At 45.3% G+C, this 21,458-nt stretch overlaps 1 protein-coding gene across 5 annotated transcripts in view; it reads left to right on the top strand.

The window, feature by feature from the left end:
* Positions 1-21,458, top strand: part of PPP2R5A (protein phosphatase 2 regulatory subunit B'alpha) — a 356,054-nt gene that overhangs the window by 264,740 nt on the left and 69,856 nt on the right. For 4 of the 5 annotated variants that reach the window (XM_029593246.1, XM_029593244.1, XM_029593247.1 and 1 more), the window contains one exon: positions 17,975-18,028. The exons of the other annotated variant lie outside the window; for it this stretch is intronic. In XM_029593246.1, coding sequence (XP_029449106.1) covers positions 17,975-18,028 — 54 coding nt within the window. The remainder of the gene's footprint in view (positions 1-17,974; positions 18,029-21,458) is intronic. 5 annotated transcript variants of the gene reach the window in all.

The following is a 21,458-nucleotide window of genomic DNA, read 5'->3' as shown; positions in this document are numbered from 1 at the left end:
AAGGATACCGTGCATGGTAATTAACACACAAGTCAATTTTTAAAGCATAGTTGTTTTTTTTAAATTGCAACTAAAAGCACCTATTTGCTATCTAGGACAGTTTTTGCAGGGTTTGAAATCTGAGAGATATACCATGCTGGAAATTATATTTAATATTGATGATTCAGAGGCACTCAAACAAATCTCAGTGAACTGGAAGATGTACTAGGGCAAATTGATAAACTAAAGAGAAGCAAATCACCTGGACGGAAATTTGTAAACTTATCAGTAACATCTGGAAGGGTTGCCAGTGTAATGCTAATTTTTAAAAAGGATCAAGGGGTAATCCAGAAAACTACAGACCAGTGAGTCTGATGTCTGTGCCAGGCAAAATGATAGACACTATCATAAAGAACAAAATTGCTGAATATTTAGGTAGGCATAGTTTAATGGGTTTCTGAATCCTGGATATTTGAATTCTGTGTGAGAGTGTGGGGGTGGATACACAAAATGCTTCAAAGATAAGGTAATTGGGTATCTCAGATTCATAGGTCTTGTTCTACCAGAGCCCACTGTAAACCATATTTCTCACAGGACAAGCAGGATGGTAGTCCTCACATATGGGTGACATCATCAGGATGGAGCCCAATCACGGAAAACTTCTGTCAAAGTTTCCAGAACTTTGACTGGCCCCTACTGGGCATGCCCAGCATGGCACTAACCCTGCAGCCAGCAGGGGTCCCCCTTCAGTCTTCTTTTTTCCGCGCAGCAGTAGCCTCGCGGTTTAGGAGCTCTGAAGAGATTCCTGACAGGAATTTTCCTCATGGAGTTAATTAAAATTAGATTGCCCCACAGGGGTCCATCCTCTAACTTTTCTCAGGCCGCGGTACTCCGGTAAGTTTTTCACCGTTTTTCGTCTATTACCGTCGAGTTTGGCCCTCGCGGCCTACTGGCCGTCGACCGTACCACGGCTCGATTTTTCTATGGCCATGGCGTCGGAGTTTCGCCTGTGCCCGGAGTGTACTTGTACCATGTCTATCACCGACCCTCATGGAGTCTGTGTAATGTGTTTAGGCCGTGAGCATGATGTCCTGACTTGCACCAAATGTGCCCTCATGACACCAAAAGGTCGCAAAGCCAGAATGGAGAAGATGGGACTCCTTTTCCGTGCTCACACCCAGACGCAGTCCATCGCATCAACGTCATTGGAACTGGCTTCGACAACCGTCCAGTGACCGCCCGCCATCGATGTCTTCATGGCTATAGACTCCTGTTTCTCCCCCTCGAGATCGAGGGGATCGTAGGGAGAAACATCGCCATCGGCATCATAAGTCTCAGAGTGTCGAGGGAGCGACATCGATCTCACCACCGTCCAAGCCACCATCGAAGAAGCCCTGTCCAGAAACTGCACCGACCAATCCTGCGACCGGGACATCGAGGCCATCCTCACCCGATCGGGGTTTGGGAGTCGCGATTCCGCCTGTAAAGGTGGTCCCTCCGACTGTGCCTCAGCCTCCTTCTTCCGTCACGGAGCCGGGGCTGATTGCCCCAGGTCTCCGGGAAGAACTGGACCGGCTGGTCCAGCAGGCCATCGACAAGGCGATGCAACGACTTCAGGTTCCTCCGACACCGGCACCGAGAGTGGAACCGGTCACCGATCCGATTCCAGCAGCGCTGGCACCGCTGCTATCCCGGATGGAGGCGCTCATGACTGCCCTTCCACCAGTGATTCCCGGGGCTCCGGTGCGCTCCCCGATGACAGCTTCATCGGGAGGAGAAACACCGTTCCGCATTCCTCCTTTGGGGGTATTGCCTCAGCCATCGATGCCATGTCCCTCGCCACCGATTCATTCATCGGGTGCGATACGCACATCGGCGCCATCGATGCTTTTGATGCCGGCACAGATACCCCCCAAGGCGTCCACGGTGCCCCCTGTGATTCCTTCGATTTTTTCGAAGCCTCAGCCGGGCCCTTCGGGTATCCAACCCCCTTCTCATCCTATAGGTCAGCCTGCTGATCCTTATGACACCTGGGGTGATGATACTTCCACAGACACCGATGACTTACCTTCACCTCCCTCTCCTACTGAACGTAGAAAGCATTCTCCTCCAGAGGACCTTCCTTTCATTTATTTTGTGAAGGAAATGTCGGAATTGGTCCCTTTTCAGCTTCAGACAGAGCAAGATGATAGGCACCAGATGATGGAGCTTCTCCAGTTCCTGGATGCCCCTAAAGTGATCACTTCTATTCCCATCATCAAGTTCTTCTTGACCTCAAAAAGAACTGGGAAAATCCTGGATCCTGGGCAATCCCAGTACACAGAAAGACTGACACTACCTATCTAGTACAGCCAGCCCCTGGCTTTCAAAAATCTCAGCTTGACCACCACTCAGTTGTGGTAGAATCAGCTTAAAAGAAAGCAAAAAGGACAAAGCCTCACTCCTCTACCCCTCCTGTCAAGGAACACAAGTTCCTAGACAATATTGGTCGACGAGTGTTCCAAGGGGCCATGCTCATCTCCAGAATTGCTTCTTACCAGCTGTACATGACCCAATACAACTGGGTCATTTTCAAGCAAATACAGGACTTCTCTGAAACCCTGCCTGACCAATTCCAAGAAAATCTTCAAATCCTTGTCAACAAGGGGTTTGAGGCAGGAAAGCATGAGATAAGAACAGCTTACGATATCTTCGACACCTCCACTAGAGTGTCTGCAACTGCCATTTCGGCAAGACGCTGGGCCTGGCTCAAGGCTTCTGACCTTCACCCAGAAGTACAAGACAGGCTCTGTGTTAATCAGCACAGCAGGAAGTCACTCAGGAAATCTAACTGAAGTGTACATTTCCTAAGGGATTGTTTTGCACTAATTTACCTTAGAAGCACATTATAAATTAGAAGGAAAGAGCTCAGTAACCCACATTCCAGTGGGAACACTGAGAGGAGAGGATCACCTTGCTGGTGGCTGAAAGGAATCAGTAAGTTTTTACTTGGGACATTGTCTTTTTTAAAAGTATTGGGGCAAAGTTAACTATTTGGGAATATTATTTAGTGTGTTTGTGTGTTTGTGCCTTTAATAGTCAGGCTGTGAATAAACAAGTTAGACTGTTTGTATTTTTAAATAGTCAGTCAATAAGGTAGTAGTAGGTAGGCAGTGAATAAACAAGTTAGACTGTTTGTATTTTTAGTCAGTCAATAAGGTAGCAGTAGGTAGTGTGTTTATTTTTAAAAGTCTGCAGAACTGAGTGTTCTCCAGACTTTTAAAGAACTGAGTTTTTATATTTAATACTAACTGAGTGCTTGTATTAAAAAAAAAAACAAAAAAAAAAAACCACAAAAAAAAAACCCCAACCCAAAAAGTAGCCAGAAGCTAGAAATAAGCTAGGAGCAGTATATACCAAAGTAAAAAAGTTGAATAGTTCAGCTCCAGTTACTCACCTTGGAAAGGTGTTGAGGTAGTGTGATTAGGTTTGAATAGGGACCAACATTTGTTAATCAAGGGAGCAGTGAGTCACTCAGGCTGACTAACTGAAGTTAGACTGTTTGTATTTCCCAACCCTCCCACCCCTCGCCCACCCACCCCTAGCTCATCCCTTAATTTATAGGAAGGTGCCACTTTCACAAAAAAAAAAACAAACCATCAACAAAAACTTTATTGAGAATTTGATCAGACCCCGGTAGGCCACTACCAGATACATAGTGAATTCACTAATACATTTAAAGGACATTAGACACATTCCTACTCCCATAGCAACCTAAAACTTAACTAGGAACTGATCAAAACTGAGATGAAGGCAGCAGTCCAGCAGCAAGAGGGGGGGCTTCCCAGTCTTTTGCGTCGAGTGTCACATGTATGATTTTTTACCCACCGGTGAGAAGTTATATATGTGCATGCGATGTAAAGAGCTCCTGGCTCTCAGAGAACGAGTCCGATCTCTGGAAGCAAGAGTGGCAGACCTGGAGGAGCTGAGGCAGACAGAGAGGTATATAGATGAGACCTTCAGGGACATAGTAGTCAAATCCCAACTTCAGACTGGCAGCCCTGGTGCTGCCTTGGAGGAAGAAGGTCTCATGATGGGAGAGCACCAACCAGGTGCAGCAGGAAAGGATCCTGTAGCAAGGACCTGCTCTCCAGGTGATGCATTGTCCTTTCGCACTGAGGATATCTCCCCAAGGCCTACTGCCCAGGAGGGAAGGGTTAGGTCGGCCGTCATAGTTGGTGATTCGATTATTAGGAATGTAGATAGCTGGGTGGCTGGTGGGCGTGAGGATCGCCTGGTAACATGCCTACCTGGTGCGAAGGTGGCGGACCTCACGGGTCACCTAGATAGGATTTTAGACAGTGCTGGGGAGGAGCCGGCTGTCGTAGTACATGTGGGCACCAACGACATAGGAAAATGTGGGAGGGAGGTTCTGGAAGCCAAATTTAGGCTCTTAGGTAGAAAGCTTAAATCCAGAACCTCCAGGGTAGCATTCTCTGAAATGCTCCCTGTTCCACGCGCAGGTCACCAGAGGCAGGCAGAGCTCCGGAGTCTCAATGCGTGGATGAGACGATGGTGCAAGGAAGAGGGATTCAGTTTTGTTAGGAACTGGGGAACCTTTTGGGGAAGGGGGAGTCTCTTCCGAAGGGATGTGCTCCACCTTAACCAGGGTGGAACCAGACTGCTGGCGCTAACCTTTAAATAGGAGATAGAGCAGCTTTTAAACTAGAACAAAGGGGAAAGCCGACAGTCGCTCAGCAGCGCATGGTTCGGAGAGAGGTATCTTTAAAGGATACTAATGATGCATTAGAATTAGGGCATCCCGACAGTGAGGTTCCAATAATTAGAAAAATAGTCCAAGTGCCTGTAACTAAAAACTCACCTGAGCTAAAAAATTCAAACTTATCCCTATCAATTAAAAAGCAGAATAAAAATACAAACAAAAAACAAACTTTGAAATGTTTGTATGCTAATGCCAGAAGTCTAAGAAGTAAGATGGGAGAATTAGAATGTATAGCAGTAAATGATGACATAGACTTAATTGGCATCTCAGAGACATGGTGGAAAGAGGATAACCAATGGGACAGTGCTATACCGGGGTACAAATTATATCGCAGTGACAGAGAGGAGCACCCGGGAGGAGGTGTGGCGCTTTATGTCCGGGATGGCATAGAGTCCAACAGGATAAACATCCTGCATGAAACTAAATACAAAATTGAATCTTTATGGGTAGAAATCCCTTGTGTGTCGGGGAAGACTATAGTGATAGGGGTATACTACCGCCCACCTGGTCAAGATGGTGAGACGGACAGTGAAATGGTAAGAGAAATTAGGGAAGCTAACCAAATTGGTAGTGCAGTAATAATGGGAGACTTCAATTACCCCAATATTGACTGGGTAAATATATCATCGGATCACGCTAGAGAGATAACGTTCCTGGATGGAATAAATGATAGCTTTATGGAGCAATTGGTTCAGGAACCGACGAGAGAGGGAGCAATTTTAGATCTAATTCTCAGTGGAGCACAGGACTTGGTGAGAGAGGTAACAGTGGTGGGGCCGCTTGGCAATAGTGATCATAATATGATCAAATTTGATTTAATGACTGGAAGAGGAACAGTGTGCAAATCCACAGCTCTCGTGCTAAACTTTCAAAAGGGAAACTTTGATAAAATGAGAAAAATTGTTAGAAAAAAACTGAAAGGAGCAGCTACAAAAGTAAAAAAATGTCCAAGAGGCGTGGTCATTGTTAAAAAATACCATCCTAGAAGCACAGTCCAGATGTATTCCACACATTAAGAAAGGTGGAAAAAAGGCAAAACGATTACCGGCATGGTTAAAAGGGGAGGTGAGAGAAGCTATTCTAGCCAAAAGATCTTCATTCAAAAATTGGAAGAAGGATCCAACAGAAGAAAATAGGATAAAGCATAAACATTGGCAAGTTAAATGTAAAACATTGATAAGACAGGCTAAGAGAGAATTTGAAAAGAAGTTGGCAGTAGAGGCAAAAACTCACAGTAAAAACTTTTTAAAATATATCTGAAGCAGAAAGCCTGTGAGGGAGTCAGTTGGACCGTTAGATGATCGAGGGGTTAAAGGGGCACTTAGAGAAGATAAGGCCATCGCGGAAAGATTAAATGATTTCTTTGCTTCGGTGTTTACTGAAGAGGATGTTGGGGAGGTACCCGTAATGGAGAAGGTTTTCATGGGTAAAGATTCAGATGGACTGAATCAAATCACGGTGAACCTAGAAGATGTGGTAGGCCTGATTGACAAACTGAAGAGTAGTAAATCACCTGCACTGGGTGGTATACACCCCAGAGTTCTGAAGGAACGAAAAAATGAAATTTCAGACCTATTAGTAAAAATTTGTAACTTATCATTAAAATCATCCATTGTACCTGAAGACTGGGGGATAGCAAATGTAACCCCAATATTTAAAAAGGGCTCCAGGGGTGATCCGGGAAACTACAGAACGGTTAGCCTCACTTCAGTGCCAGGAAAAATAGTGGAAAGTGTTCTAAACATCAAAATCATAGAACATATAGAAAGACATGGTTTAATGGAACAAAGTCAGCATGGCTTTACCCAAGGCAAGTCTTGCCTCACAAATCTGCTTCACTTTTTTGAAGGAGTTAATAAACATGTGGATAAAGGTAAACCGGTAGATATGGCGTTTGACAAAGTTCCTCATGAGAGGCTTCTAGGAAAAGTAAAAAGTCATGGGATAGGTGGCGATGTCCTTTCGTGGATTGCAAACTGGCTAAAAGACAGGAAACAGAGAGTAGGATTAAATGGACAATTTTCTCAGTGGAAGGGAGTAGACAGTGGAGTGCCTCAGGGATCTGTATTGGGACCCTTACTTTTCAATATATTTATAAATGATCTGGAAAGAAATACGACAAGTGAGATAATCAAATTTGCAGATGACACAAAATTGTTCAGAGTAGTTAAATCACAAGCAGATTGTGATAAATTGCAGGAAGACCTTGTGAGACTGGAAAATTGGGCATCCAAATGGCAGATGAAATTTAATGTGGATAAGTGCAAGGTAATGCATATAGGGAAAAATAACCCATGCTATAATTACACAATGTTGGGTTCCATATTAGGTGCTACAATCCAAGAAAGAGATCTAGGTGTCATAGTGGATAACACATTGAAATCGTCGGTTCAGTGTGCTGCGGCAGTCAAAAAAGCAAACAGAATGTTGGGAATTATTAGAAAGGGAATGGTGAATAAAACGGAAAATGTCATAATGCCTCTATCGCTCCATGGTGAGACCGCACCTTGAATACTGTGTACAGTTCTAGTCGCCGCATCTCAAAAAAGATATAATTGCGATGGAGAAGATACAGAGAAGGGCTACCAAAATGATAAGGGGAATGGAACAGCTTCCCTACGAGGAAAGACTAAAGAGGTTAGGACTTTTCAGCTTGGAGAAGAGACGACTGAGGGGGGATATGATAGAGGTGTTTAAAATCATGAGAGGTCTAGAACGGGTAGATGTGAATCGGTTATTTACTCTTTCGGATAGTAGAAAGACTAGGGGGCACTCCATGAAGTTAGCATGGGGCACATTTAAAACTAATCGGAGAAAGTTCTTTTTTACTCAACGCACAATTAAACTCTGGAATTTGTTACCAGGGGATGTGGTCAGTGCAGTTAGTATAGCTGTGTTTAAAAAAGGATTGGATAAGTTCTTGGAGGAGAAGTCCATTACCTGCTATTAAGTTCACTTAGAGAATAGCCACTGCCATTAGCAATGATTACATGGAATAGACTTAGTTTTTGGGTACTTGCCAGGTTCTTATGACCTGGATTGGCCACTGTTGGAAACAGGATGCTGGGCTTGATGGACCCTTGGTCTGACCCAGTATGGCATTTTCTTATGTTCTTATGTTCTCTCTGACCTGCCCTACATAGGAGATAATCTGTTCGGTGTACAGATTCAGCAAATAGTGGCTGAATTAAAGGACCATCATGAGACCCTCAAACAGCTCTCATCGATACCTTCTGACTTCCCTTCTAGACAGCCCTTCAAGAAGGACTCTAAGAAGTCATTCTTCCACCCAAGGAAGTACTATCCTCCACCAACAAGGTCCTGAGTTACGAGGCCTTATCAAAAATCTCAACCTCGCCAGCCCCGGAAGCAAAAGCCACAAGCAGCTCCCCAGCCAGGGCCTGCTTCAGGTTTTTGACTTTTCCTTGGAGAGCAGCAGCCTGAGTCCTCTGCCAGGCATACCAGTGAGAGGTCGATTGTGCCACTTTCGCGGCATGTGGCAATCAATCACAACGACCAATGGGTGCTAGCAATCATTGCTCAGGGTTACCACCTGAACTTTCTTGCTCTCCCACTGGAATCACCACCTTTACAAGTGTGGAGAGTAACCGACCACTCTGTCCTTCTGGAGCAGGAGGTTTCCCTTCTTCTCCAGTTAAGGGCAATATAACCCGTTCCTCTTTCGCAAAAAGGCCTAGGGTTCTATTCCCGGTACTTTTTGATCCCCAAAAAATCCAGGGGGCTTCGTCCAATTCTGGACCTACGTGCCCTCAACAAGTACCTCCAGCGGGAAAAGTTCAAGATGGTAACCTTGGGCTCGCTTCTACCTCTTCTACAAAGAGGAGACTGGCTCTGCTCTCTGGACCTCCAGGACGCATACACCCACATTGCGATAGCTCCAGCTCATCGCAAGTACCTCAGGTTTTTAGTAGGCCCAAGGCACTATCAATACCGGGTGCTTCCATTCTGTCTAGCATCAGCATCACGAGTCTTTACCAAATGTCTCGTAGTTGTCGCAGCCTTTCTCAGGAAAGAAGGTGTTCACGTCTACCCCTATCTAGACGACTGGTTAATCAGGGCCCCAACCCAGCAAGCCGCTCAATCATCCCTGGATTTGACCCTACACACTCTAATTTCTCTAGGATTTCTCGTCAATTACGAGAAGTCTTATTTAGTCCCATCTCAAACGTCGTTCATTGGGGCAGACTTGGACACCTTACAGGCAAAAACCTTTCTACCTCAACGAGTGCAAACCCTCATGTCCCTCGCTCACCAGTTGCAGTTTCAGTATACAGCAACAGCTCGGCAATTCCTTGTCCTTCTCGGACACATGGCGTCCTCAGTCCATCTCACACCAATGGCCCGCCTGGCCATGAGAGTCATGCATTGGACTCTGAGGTCACAATGGATTCAAGCGACTCAGCCTCTGTCAACCATTGTCCACATCACCGACACACTCTGTCTCTCGCCTGGTGGAAAGATCAGAACAATCTCCTCCAGGGACTGCCTTTTCACCTACCAGATCCTCAACTCATTCTCACCACAGACGCTTCCAACCTCGGGTGGGGAGCTCATGTGAACGATCTACAGTCACAAGGATTTTGGTCTCCAGAGGAAGCCAAACACCAGATAAATTTCCTGGAGCTTCGAGCAATGCGATATGCTCTCAGAGCTTTTCAGGATTGCCTATCAAATTACGTCATCCTGATTCAGACGGACAACCAGGTGGCCATGTGGTACATCAACAAGCAGGGAGGCACAGGCTCCTTCCGTCTGTCAGGAAGCTGCGCAGATTTGGGCAGAAGCGCTCTCCCACTCGATGTACCTCAGGGCCACCTATTTGCCGGGAGTCACAATGTCTTGGCAGACAAACTGAGTCGTGTCTTCCAACTGCACGAGTGGTCTCTCAATCCCTTGGTAGCAACCTCTCTTCCAGCAATAGGGTCATCCCCAAATAGACCTCTTTGCATCCCCTCAGAACCACAAAGTGGACAATTACTGCTCCCTCATTCGGAGCGAGCGCTCTCAGTCCAGAGATGCATTCTCCCTCTCGTGGGCAGCCGGTCTGCTTTATGCATTCCCTCCACTTCCTCTTCTCTCGAAGACTCTCGTGAAGCTCCGTCAGGACAAAGGAACCATGATCCTGATAGCACCTCACTGGCCACGCCAAGTGTGGTTTCCCATATTCCAGGATCTCTCCATCCACAGGCACCTTCCCTTGGGAACGCACCTGCTTCTGATCACTCAGAACGACGGATGTCTACGCCATCCCAATCTTCAGGCCTTGTCCCTGACTGCATGGATGTTGAAAGGTTAATTCTTCAACCACTTAACCTTTCAGATTCGGTTTCTCGTGTCCTGATTGCTTCACGAAAGCCTTCCACAAGAAAATCTTATTCCTATAAATGGAAAAAGTACACATCATGGTACACCTCGCAGTCCCTTGATCCCTTTTCCTGTCCAATCCCAAGGTTTTTGGACTATCTCTGGCATTTATCGGAATCAGGTCTAAAGACCTCTTCCATCAGAATCATGTCAGTGCGGTAGCTGCCTTCCATAAAGGTGTCGGGGATGTCCCTATATCGGTACAACCCCTCGTAACACGTTTTCTTAAAGGCTTGCTCCATATCAAGCCACCTTTACGTCCTCCGGCCTCTTCTTGGGACCTTAATCTGGTTCTCGGGCGGCTCATGAAACCACCATTCGAACCTCTTCGCTCCTGTGACCTAAAATATCTCACATGGAAAGTGATTTTCCTTTTGGCTATCACTTCAGCTCGCAGGGTTAGTGAGTTACAGGCCCTAGTTACCTATCTGCCTTACACTAAACTCCTGCAGGACCGGGCGGTACTCCGCACTCACCCTAAGTTTTTGCCTAAGGTAGTTTCGGAGTTTCACTTTAATCAGTCCATCATACTACCTATCTTCTTTCCCAGGTCCCACTCCAACTCAGGGGGACAGGCTCTGCATACCCTTGACTATAAACGGGCTCTAGCGTTCTACCTAGACCGTACAGTTGCCCACAGGAAGAGCACTCAGTTATTCGTCTCTTTCCATCCCAACAAATTAGGGCAACCTGTGGGTAAGCAGACTCTCTCCTCCTGGTTGGCGGACAGCATATCTTTTTGCTACCAGCAAGCAGGCATTCCTTTCCAAGACCGTGTTAAAGCACACTCTGTGAGGGCCATGGCGACGTCAGTAGCACACCTATGATCGGTGCCGCTTCCTGACATTTGCAGGGCTGCCACCTGGAGCTCTCTCCACGCTTTTGCAGCCCACTATTGCTTGGACAAAGCCGGAAGACAAAATTCCATCTTCGGCCAATCTGTCCTGCGTAACCTATTTCCAATGTGACGTACCAACACCCTTCCGCCTGCCCGGTGGGCTTCAGGATGCCCTCTACCAAATTCCACCCCAGTTGTTGTACCTGTTGCACGCCGTTGGGTGCATTTGATGCATGTTCGGACATCCTCAGCTCGGTACTCACCCATATGTGAGGACTACCATCCTGCTTGTCCTGTGAGAAAGCAAATGTTGCTTACCTGTAACAGGTGTTCTCACAGGACAGCAGGATGTTAGTCCTCACGAAACCCGCCCGCCAACCCGCAGTGTTGGGTTCATAACGTTTTGTTGTTTTATTTTTTCGGCACTGCCTGTAGCTATCAAATAAGACTGACAGGGGACCCCTGCTGGCTGCAGGGTTAGTGCCATGCTGGGCATGCCCAGTAGGGGCCAGTCAAAGTTCTGGAAACTTTGACAGAAGTTTTCCGTGATTGGGCTCCATCCTGATGATGTCACCCATATGTGAGGACTAACATCCTGTTGTCCTGTGAGAACACCTGTTACAAGTAAGCAACATTTGCTATCCCTGGGTTTTTTACTTTTCTGTGGGAGTTGGGAGAGATATTCTGGATGCTGGAAGGAAGGAGAGGATTTTTGAAACCTCGATAATTTCTCTTTCAGGTGAATTAGTTCCTTTTACGTGGAAGACAACTGAAAGCAAATTGGACAATTCTTAATTGTCCAAATGATAGGCCTTGGGACATAAACATTGTTGCACTGAATAAAGGACATTTTGTTAATAGTGATTAATAAAGAAGTTGTGAGATTGGTACTTAGGTCCTATATTATTCACTTAATCTACCGTATTTTTCGCTCCATAAGACGCACTTTTTTCCCCCAAAAGGGGGAGGGGGGAAATGTCTATGCGTCTTATGTAGCGAATATATAAAAAAAAAAACAAACCCCATCCCAACCCTTTAAAGTTAATTAACTACAAACCCCCACCCTCCTGACCCCCCGAAGACTTGCCAAAAGTCCCTGGTGGTCCAGTGGGGGTGCAGGAGTGATCTCCTGCACTCGGGCCGTCGGCTGCCAGTATTCAAAATGGCACTGATAGCTTTTGCCCTTACTATGTCACAGGGGCTACCGGTGCCATTGGTCGGCCCCTGTCACATGGTAGGAGCAATTAACTAATTCACCTGAAAGAGAAATTATTGAGGTTTCAAAAATCCTCTCCTTCCTTCCAGCATCCAGAATATCTCGACCAACTCCCACAGAAAAGTAAAAAACCCAGGGATATATGGTTTACAGTGGGCTCTGGTAGAACAAGCCCTATGAATCTGAGATACCCAATTACCTTATCTTTGAAGCATTTTATGTATCTGCCCCCACTCTCACACAGAATTCAAATAGTTTCAGATTAGTCTCAAAACCAGTTCTTTTAGGGTTCACTTTAGCACAACTGGTGCTTATCAGCATGTAGAAGGATACCCCACTTCTCTATAGTATTTAGTTCAATCTGTGCAAGGCTTGCTTCAGTTGAAGCTTCCAATTAAGACATCTGTAATGTCATGGAATCTCAGTTGAAGGACGCAATTTATGTTGCCTCTGAACACTTGTGAACTAAAGTACATGACCTGGAAGGCCATATTTTTGTGGTGATCCCTTCAGCCCACAGAATCAGTAAACTGCTAGCCCTAGTGACCTATCAGCTTACTCTGATTTATTCATAGTTTTGTGATGCTACACATAGATCCCAAGTTCTTACTTAAGATGATTTCTGGATATTAACCAGTCAATTCTTACCAACAATTTTTCCAGGCCTCATGCTCACAGTGGTGAACAAGCTCCTTAAGGTCTGGATTATGTAAGCCATCGCCTTCTACATAGAGCCCAGACCAAAGCGCAAAAAAGGTCCACTCAACTTTTTGTTTCTTTTGATGCTAACGCGCTTGGGCTTGCTGTAACCAAATGTACCATTTCTAATTGGATAGCAGATTGCATCTCTGTTTGTTATACCCAAGTAGGCCTGACTCTTGAAGGTTGTGTCCAGGTTTATAATGTTGGAGACATAACTCTATGGGCTATTGAGATTTGTAAAGCTGCAACATGTGGACTTCTATCTACAAATTTACTTCCCATAATTGTTTACACCCTGACTCCTGATGCAGCAGTAGGTTTGGTCAGACTGTCCACCAGGGCCTCTCTAAGGGATATAATCCAATTCCAATCCCCCTATTATATTAATTTGGGGTGTCTTCTGTATACATTTTTTAGAAAGTGTTTACCCAAAGAAAATGTGTTTTCTCCCTTGGCAGTTTCTTGCTACTGTTTTCCTCTTTTGTTGGATGGCAACCCTTAGCTAGGGATTGCCTCTTGCGTGGTCTATTCAACCTACATATCTGTAGAGCAGGGTTTCCCAAACTTTTTGGGCGCATGGACCCCTTTTCAAGTTCAAAATTTTTGCAGATCCCCACATGCTTCTCTTTCATTTTTACCACCAGACATTCATAATATTTAAAATTATTAAATGCTTACTGATATAAACAGAATACATATAATTGCAAAGCACAGCAGTAAATGTGGAAGAATATATGTAGTAACTACAGGTACCCACAGAACTGAATCTGAAGTGACTGGGGGGAATGGACTGGTGGAGGAGGATAGAGAGAGTGATTGGCAGGGTGGGAGAGAGAAAGACAGACTGATGGAGATAAACTAGTGGCATGAGAGAGAGTGGAGGGCAAATGGTGAGGGAGAGAGAGTGGAGGGGGGGAGAGAGAGAGACTGGAGGGGATGGACTGGTGGAAAGAGAGAGAGCAACTGGCCAAGATGGACTGGTGGAAAAAGAGACAAAGCAACTGGCAGGGCTGGACTGGTGGATGGTGAGAGAGAATGTGACTGGCAAGGATGGACTGCTGTAGGGGACAGAAGGGGACTGGTTGGGATAGGCTGTGGATCAAAGACAGAAAGTGAGAGACTGATTGGGAAGGGCAAAGGAGGGATGTTTGAGACAGGCCCACATCCCTATAAGGGAGATGTGGAGAGAGGTTTTGTGCACATATTTCCCTCTCAGCCCCCACCCTCCGACATGGTATGTTTTGAAAATTATTACTATTTTTAAAGAAAATCTCTTGTGACCGGGAAACCCTCCTGTTAGTTTGATCTTGACAGGGGTCCAATGGCTCCCTCTACACCTGCCTGTTAGCAAATTCCATATATGCAGAGACAGGACATCCCCACTCATAAAGTAAGAGGAACTGCTACAAACATTTTGCACCATTATTGCAAGGTGCTGAGCATGCATCTCAGTGGTAACTCTAGACAGAAGAAACTTCTAAGTTAAAAAAAAAAAATCCCTGGCCAGTTTCAACCACTAAGTAAATACTAACATTATTCAAGAGCATCAATCAAAATTTCTTCTGTATGGGAGTGGGACAAATCCCAATATAAAATCTGCATTCCACGTTCCTCAATCCTCTGTGTTCACAGAAACTCCCCCCAACAAAGGATGCAGATTAGAACAAGGACATTTCCCCTTACCACTCACCACAGAAAAATAGTATTCAAATTCTGTTGTCACCTCAGTAACAGTAACTCAAACTCTCTCCACTACTAGGAACATTGTAGAATACATAATCCTGCAAAATATGTACTCAGAACCTCTAGAATGTCTGCCATACCATAACACACAACTGCCAGACTCCAAACAGTAAGAACCTTACCTATGAAAAGGCAACTCTGCAAATATTACAACAGGTCCTAACACACCAATACACCTCTTATTAGGAAAACTGAACAAGGCAGGCTGTTATAGATTCCTTTACAGAAACTACATGCTAGCAGAATACTTCACTTAAGTCACACATAAAGAACATAGACAGACCTTCGCCAAATACAGATTAGAGAACAAAAGTATAAATACAAACGTGTAGACAAATACTGAACTGGAAGCCAGACTCTGTATGCATTGTAACACTAGAAAAACAAACATCTCTGTTCCTCATAAAACATCAAATAATACAATCAAGAAATATAAAATATCAATAAGTCAATTCATAAGAGTAAAAAGAATATTTCAAAACTGACATCCAGTAGGAATAAATGGCGGACTAAACTAGTGGGTACTAGAAGCACTTTTCTTAGCACATACTTGTTTGCCCGACAGTCCTTCCGCTATGCGGTGCATCACCCACGCATCCGGTTTTGGAAGGCAGCGGGAATTGCACAGGTCACCCATTTATGGGAACCCGGGGGCATGATACCTTTTTCGGTATTGCAGGAACGTTATAACTTAGATATTAAGGACCATTATGTCTACCTCCAATTGACACATTTCCTTTCTCGCTCCCTAAAGGTATCAGACCTAGCTCTAGGAGTCTCTCCGTTTGAGGCACTGTGTCGAATGGCGGGGAAGGCCAGCAGGCTTATTTCTCGTATCTATCTGATGATCATTGGATCCTCTACCCTTAAGGGAACTCATGTTTTGGCCTGGGAACGGGATCTCAATGTTTCATGGTCACTGGATGCTTGGAATAGACTTTCCAATTCCGTGGGCAGGGGGCTAATATCTGCTATGCACATTGAAAACAGTTATAAAATGTTGTTCCGTTGGCACTGGACACCGGTTAAATTGCATCGTATTTCTGCTGTTCAGTCTAGTGAGTGCTGGAGACAGTGCCAAGGGGTAGGTACTTTTTTCCACATGTGGTGGGAATGCCCCCGGGTTACGACTTTTTGGGACTCAGTATCCAGATGGTTATCCACAGTTTTGGGTACTGGGGTCGCACTTTCCCCGACACAGGCATTACTCAATAAAGACAACTCAGACTTCACGAAGTTCCAAAATGAGTTTATTAAATATACGGTCACGATCTCCAGGGGAGTGTTGGCTCGTGTCTGGAAGACTCCGGAGATTCTTTCTCTTACAGAAATTCAGCGGCTGATGACTCTGACACATTCCTTAGGCAAAATCACAGCACATAAATATAAAACTCTACACAAATTTCACAGAATATGGCAACCCTTTGAAAACTGGCAGGAAACACTTGCTTGTTCCCTGGCTGAAGGGATGTCTGCTCTTCCTTAATACCCTAGACAGTTCCCATTTCTATTGCCAACCCGACTAGATTTTAGTGGTGGAGCTGAGCTAAGCTGCCAACTTTATTAATTCTCACTGATACCCTTGTGATTGTGGGGGGGGAGTACTTTGGGAAAAAAGGCTATGTTTGGTTACTATCTTGGATACTGTTGTACGGAAATTAGTATGTTGATTTTTCTTTTGTGTATATGTATCCTATTTGCTGGATGTTTGTTACAATTGCCTATAAATTACAAATAAAAAAAAACAAAAAAAACTGACATCCAGTAATTTAAAACTCATAAATTATTTTAAAATTTCCCAAACAAAATATTTCAAAACAGACACATCAAATAACAGCCAGTAATTAAAATTAATAAGTATTTAAAATTTCCCCATTCTCCATACCTGGGAACTTTTGGTTTCCAGTCACCTTGAGATTGCCATGGATTAGTAGGGGTGGGAAGGAGGGTTCAAAACCTTTCTCCTCTCTCTCATATATACACACACATACACTCCATCTTTCATACACATATGCTCTCACACATACACATGCTTTCTCTCTCTCATTCACATGCTCCCTCTTTCTTACCCAAACATATGCTCCCTCTCTCTCACACCTCACATACGCTACCTCTCTCTTACACAAACATGCTCCCATACACACACAAACGCTCCCTCTCTCTGATACATACATGCACTCTCTCTTTCACATGCTCCTTCTTTCTCACACACATGCTCATACTCACACATACATTCCCTCTCTCACACATGCTCCCTCTCTCATACACACATGCTCATACACACACTCCCTCTCACTCTTACACACATGCTCTCACACACACTTCCTCTCTCTCACACACACACACACAAGCTTCCTCTCTCATTCACATAGACTATCTCTCATACACATGTACTCATACATCCTCTTTGTCGCCGTGTCTCTCCTTATCGTTTTCCTGGAGTCTGCAGGGGGGAGAGGGTCCCGCTGCCTACTCCTCATTCAGGTTGCTGGCAGAATCATGGCCTCCAGTGATATGGGGTACATTGCCAGCCCTGCTGGCTTATTTACGTTTCATCTGCTGGCGAGATGGGTGTGCCAGCAGCCCACAGCCTCCTTCACTCATCAACTGCCGGCAAAATGGGTGCACCGGCGGCCTCCTTCACTCTTTAGCTGCCAGCGAGATGGCGTGCGCCCCAGCCTCTCAGGCCTCCTTTTTCGTAGCTGCCATGGGATGGGATCTGGTAGTGGCTTGTTGAGTCTCTTTTTGCACAAGCTTTTTTTTTTCTTTTCTTACACAGCTCCCTGGCTATGGTCCGGCAGATCCCAGGTTGGGAATCACAGCTGTAGAGAAAACAAAGTTACTTATCTGCAATGGGTGTCCTCTATGGAGAGCAGAATAACCACCAACCACGCCTTTTGAAGTTGGCTTTAGTTTAAAGCTATTACATAGTACTGCTATGGCAGCAGCAGGGCAGGAAGTACTGAGCATGTCAAGAAAAGCTTTCTACACTTTTCTGTAGCTTTCAAAGAAAGGCTCTTCATCAGCGCCATTGGATGACATCACCTACTTGTGTACCTGAATAGCCTACTGTTCACAGAGAGCAGTCATCATAGGAAAGCGGTCCTGTTTTCTACATACAGCCCAGATGTTTATCAAAAGACTGAACAGCTTAGGGCCAGGAATGGATCCCTGAGTTTCTTGAGACATGATGGAAGTGGCTAAGCAGAAAGTATTTTCAAGAACTTTAAACTATTAGTACACTTCAGCAATGAAATAAAAAATATAATGGAATGTACAAATGACTTTATTTTCCTTAACTGTTGTATTGCTGTAATAGAAATAATGCAAAAATTCTGATCTATTTTAGCTAGCCTATTGTGTTGTACAGTTTTTGGAGAAAGATACAGCTCTAACAGAACCAGTAAGTTTTCGTCTTATTTAGATTTATTTTGCTGATTTACAGTGCATGAAATCAATGTAGCTCCTGTTACAGAGTTCAACTTTCAGTAATCATTTTTTGTAAAAGCTATATGAAAAATATAGCTAGAATGTGTTCTTGGAAAAATAAAGTATATGAATAAATGAAGTCACATAATAGGATAATAAAAATCTTACTTATGTATATCTAGAGTCTATACTTCTGAAATTCCAAAACCCATTTGTAAAGCAATCAAGATGATAAACTGAAAGAATGCATAGGGTTTTATTAATGTGAAAAAATGGAACAAGGAACAAAGTATATTAATAAATAACTTCTTGTCTCCTGAAGTGATGAGTAAAGAACAAACAAATGTCATTTGAAGGATTTGACAAATTGTTTGCTACACAGGTACAGAAGTTTGTTGAATTAATAATATGAACATGTTAACACTTATAAAGGAATAATGCATATTGAGAGGAAGCAAGGCTCATATTAAACATGATCCTTGGATCCAGGATGTGTAATGCCTGCTATGACATTTGAATCATAATAATCATTTACTGAAACCTGTATATTGCAGATAAATATCTACATTATGAAGGAGTTGATCCAATACTTAATGATCAAATTTAAAAATATTGTTTTGGGTTAACATTTATTAAATAAAATGTTGTAAATCACAGCAGATATTTATCTGCTGTGATTTACTGTGTTACTATATACATTTTTGTCAAATTTGCAGCGATTCCTACCATGTAGAGTACTGTGCCACCAGCTTTTAAAAAAAGAACTCCCATTAATATTGCCTCTAATATTTTGTGAATGTGCATTGCTATTGAGCGCACAATTTTTGCCACAAGTTTAGAGAGTGTGGCCTCCTCCCCATTGCACCAGCCCGTTCACATGTCCGTTCTTATTTTTTAACGGGGTTGAAGGGGGAAATGTGCACTGCTGTTGAGCACAGAACGTTGCAAGTATGCAGGGGAAGGTCCATTACAGCGTCACCACCTAGCACTGCCATCACCAGGGACATGAGCTTAGTCTTTCTCCGAGGACAAGCAGGATGGAAACCCTTACACATGGGTGACATCTGATGGAGCTCTGGTCTGGAACTTTGATCTCAAAGATTCTTGAACTTTCAGACATGCCTAAATAAGCATGTACAACTGTAGTCATCACCCTTCCCCTTAGGCAGAGTCCCTCAGTCTCTCTTTTTTTCTGCAGAGCCGTGTGTGTCTGTATTCAGCTTTGCTCTCTCCTCACAGTTTTTGTAAGTGATTTTTTTCTAGAGCTGCAGCTATTTTTCTTTTCTTTCCCTTACAGTAGTTTTATTTTATTTTCCTTTTTCCTCTTCTTTCCACTATCTGCCAGCTGCATGGTGGACCTTAAGTCGCTGTGCAGTCTGGCAGAGTCTATTACTATTCCTTATTAAATAAATATTGCACCTTCAGTTTAGTATCTGTGTCCTTTCCTTGCTCTGTCTGTTTTTGTACCTTTGTCAGGTGCTGGCAGGACTGACTGAATGTAGTTCATGGGTGATCCACGTAGGTTGCTGAGTCTGGGGTCTCGCCTGAGTTCTACCTGGGCAGGAGTTCCATGTCGTTTCACCGATCAATCAGCATTGATGGAGGTTCAGACAGTGAAGAGATCAAGGACCACAGCATTCCTTTTGGGGGGGGGGGGGGGGGCAGAGGGGAAAGCTCATCTTCCTCACATTCAAAGGAACTAGTCTCCATGGGCAGGAGCCCTGGATTGCATAACCTCCCCTCTTGCTTGCCGGTAATGGCAGTGCAGTCTCCTTGAGAGAGAGGGTGAGCAGGAGCCTGGGTAAGCAGCTTGCTGCCACACCTTCGGTGCTATGCCCAGTAACGGTTGCCTGTGCACATCTGTGACCAGCGCACCATTGATCTGACTCATTCATGTCAGAACTGCATCAGAGACCAGGATTGCCATTGAGCACCATGGTCACCCTGGATACCTTTGAGGTGCTGGGGAGCTCTCGATGCCATAAGGGCCTTCTGTGCTGTAGGCATAGTTTCAATGTACTGGAGTCATCGAGCGCCTTGGGCCTCGATGTGGCGTAGTAGCAGCACCAACCTCTAATGTTAAGGACCAGGACTGCCAATGAGAGCCATGGTCCCCCTCTGCCATCAGAGCTGCCATTGAGTCCCTTGGGGTCTTCAATGCCATTGGCACCCTCAATCCCATTGAGGTGTATGCGTGGCCACCCTCAATGCTGTTGAAGTATGTGGTCTCGATATTACGGTAGCCCTTGATACCATCGAGGTGCATGGCCTCATTGCCATCATTGTGCAGAGCTGCCTCAATACCATCGATGCCATGAAAGTGCGGGGCTGTCATGGAGGCCATCGGGCATGTTGGCTACCAATGCCATTCATTGCCACTCTCAACAAGGACCATTAACAAGGCACTGGGATTGCCATCGAGTGTCCTGGTAGTCCTCGAGGCCATCGACCGCCGAGGCTCTTGAGAGCCCTCATGTGCCACTGAAGACCTTGGGTGACAGGAGTTTCAGCCTTGGATGGATCGAGCAGTGAGATCACCATCCATGCAAGGCACCCTGATACGCTGAGGCATCCAGGCACAGTGGTCCGCTGCCCTCCAGGCTCCTTGCGGTGTCCTGATGGGGCACCAAGGGGCATCCTGCTTTCTATCACTAGCCTACGGTTGTTGGGCACCATGGATACCAACGATCTCGGGGGCCTGAGCCACTGGGATTAGGGGGCCTCAGAGGTCCTGCCTGGATTCGTGTACCATCGGTGCTAATGAGCGCTAGCCAGACTATTGTCACCCATAAATGCTGGTGAGGGATGCCATCGAGCTCACAGCATAGACGCCCTTGGACAGATAAGTGAGCCGAGGGGAAACTGTCAATGGCGCTGGCAGTCATTGGTTCATTTGGGCACCGATGAGATGTCAGAGCCATTTTGAGACTGCAGAGCCTCTGCCTGCAGGTGCCCCTGGCATCCTTGTTTGCTGCTGGTTCATTGATGCCTTCCTGCACTGGGGTCTTTATCGGTGCCGCTGGGCTGTTGATGTCCGTGCACTTGTGGCGCCAGGGATGGCGCTATACACTCAAACTGATCAAGACACGGTCATGCACCATCGAAGCCCTGGGTGCAGTGATGTTTGGTGCCCTTGATGTGCTCCATCATTGGTGAGCATGAGAGCACTATTGGCCCTATGGGTGCTGTCACCACAGTGGGCACCAGTGGATGCAGTCAGATGCCGCAGGACACGACTGCAGAGCTCAATGGGCATTGTCGTCGCTATGGACTTCACTGTTGCCGTTCCATGAGGGAATCAGCGGTGAGCCGTTCCCGATGCAATTTCAAGGGCTATGTCCAGCCTGTTGGAGCATTAGGTACTGGAGGGGGCGACACCATAGAACGCCACCCACTAACATGCT

This window comes from Rhinatrema bivittatum, chromosome 3, assembly GCF_901001135.1.
Source record: "Rhinatrema bivittatum chromosome 3, aRhiBiv1.1, whole genome shotgun sequence".
NCBI lineage: Eukaryota > Metazoa > Chordata > Amphibia > Gymnophiona > Rhinatrematidae > Rhinatrema > Rhinatrema bivittatum.
This window is presented reverse-complemented; position numbering and strand designations above follow the sequence as displayed.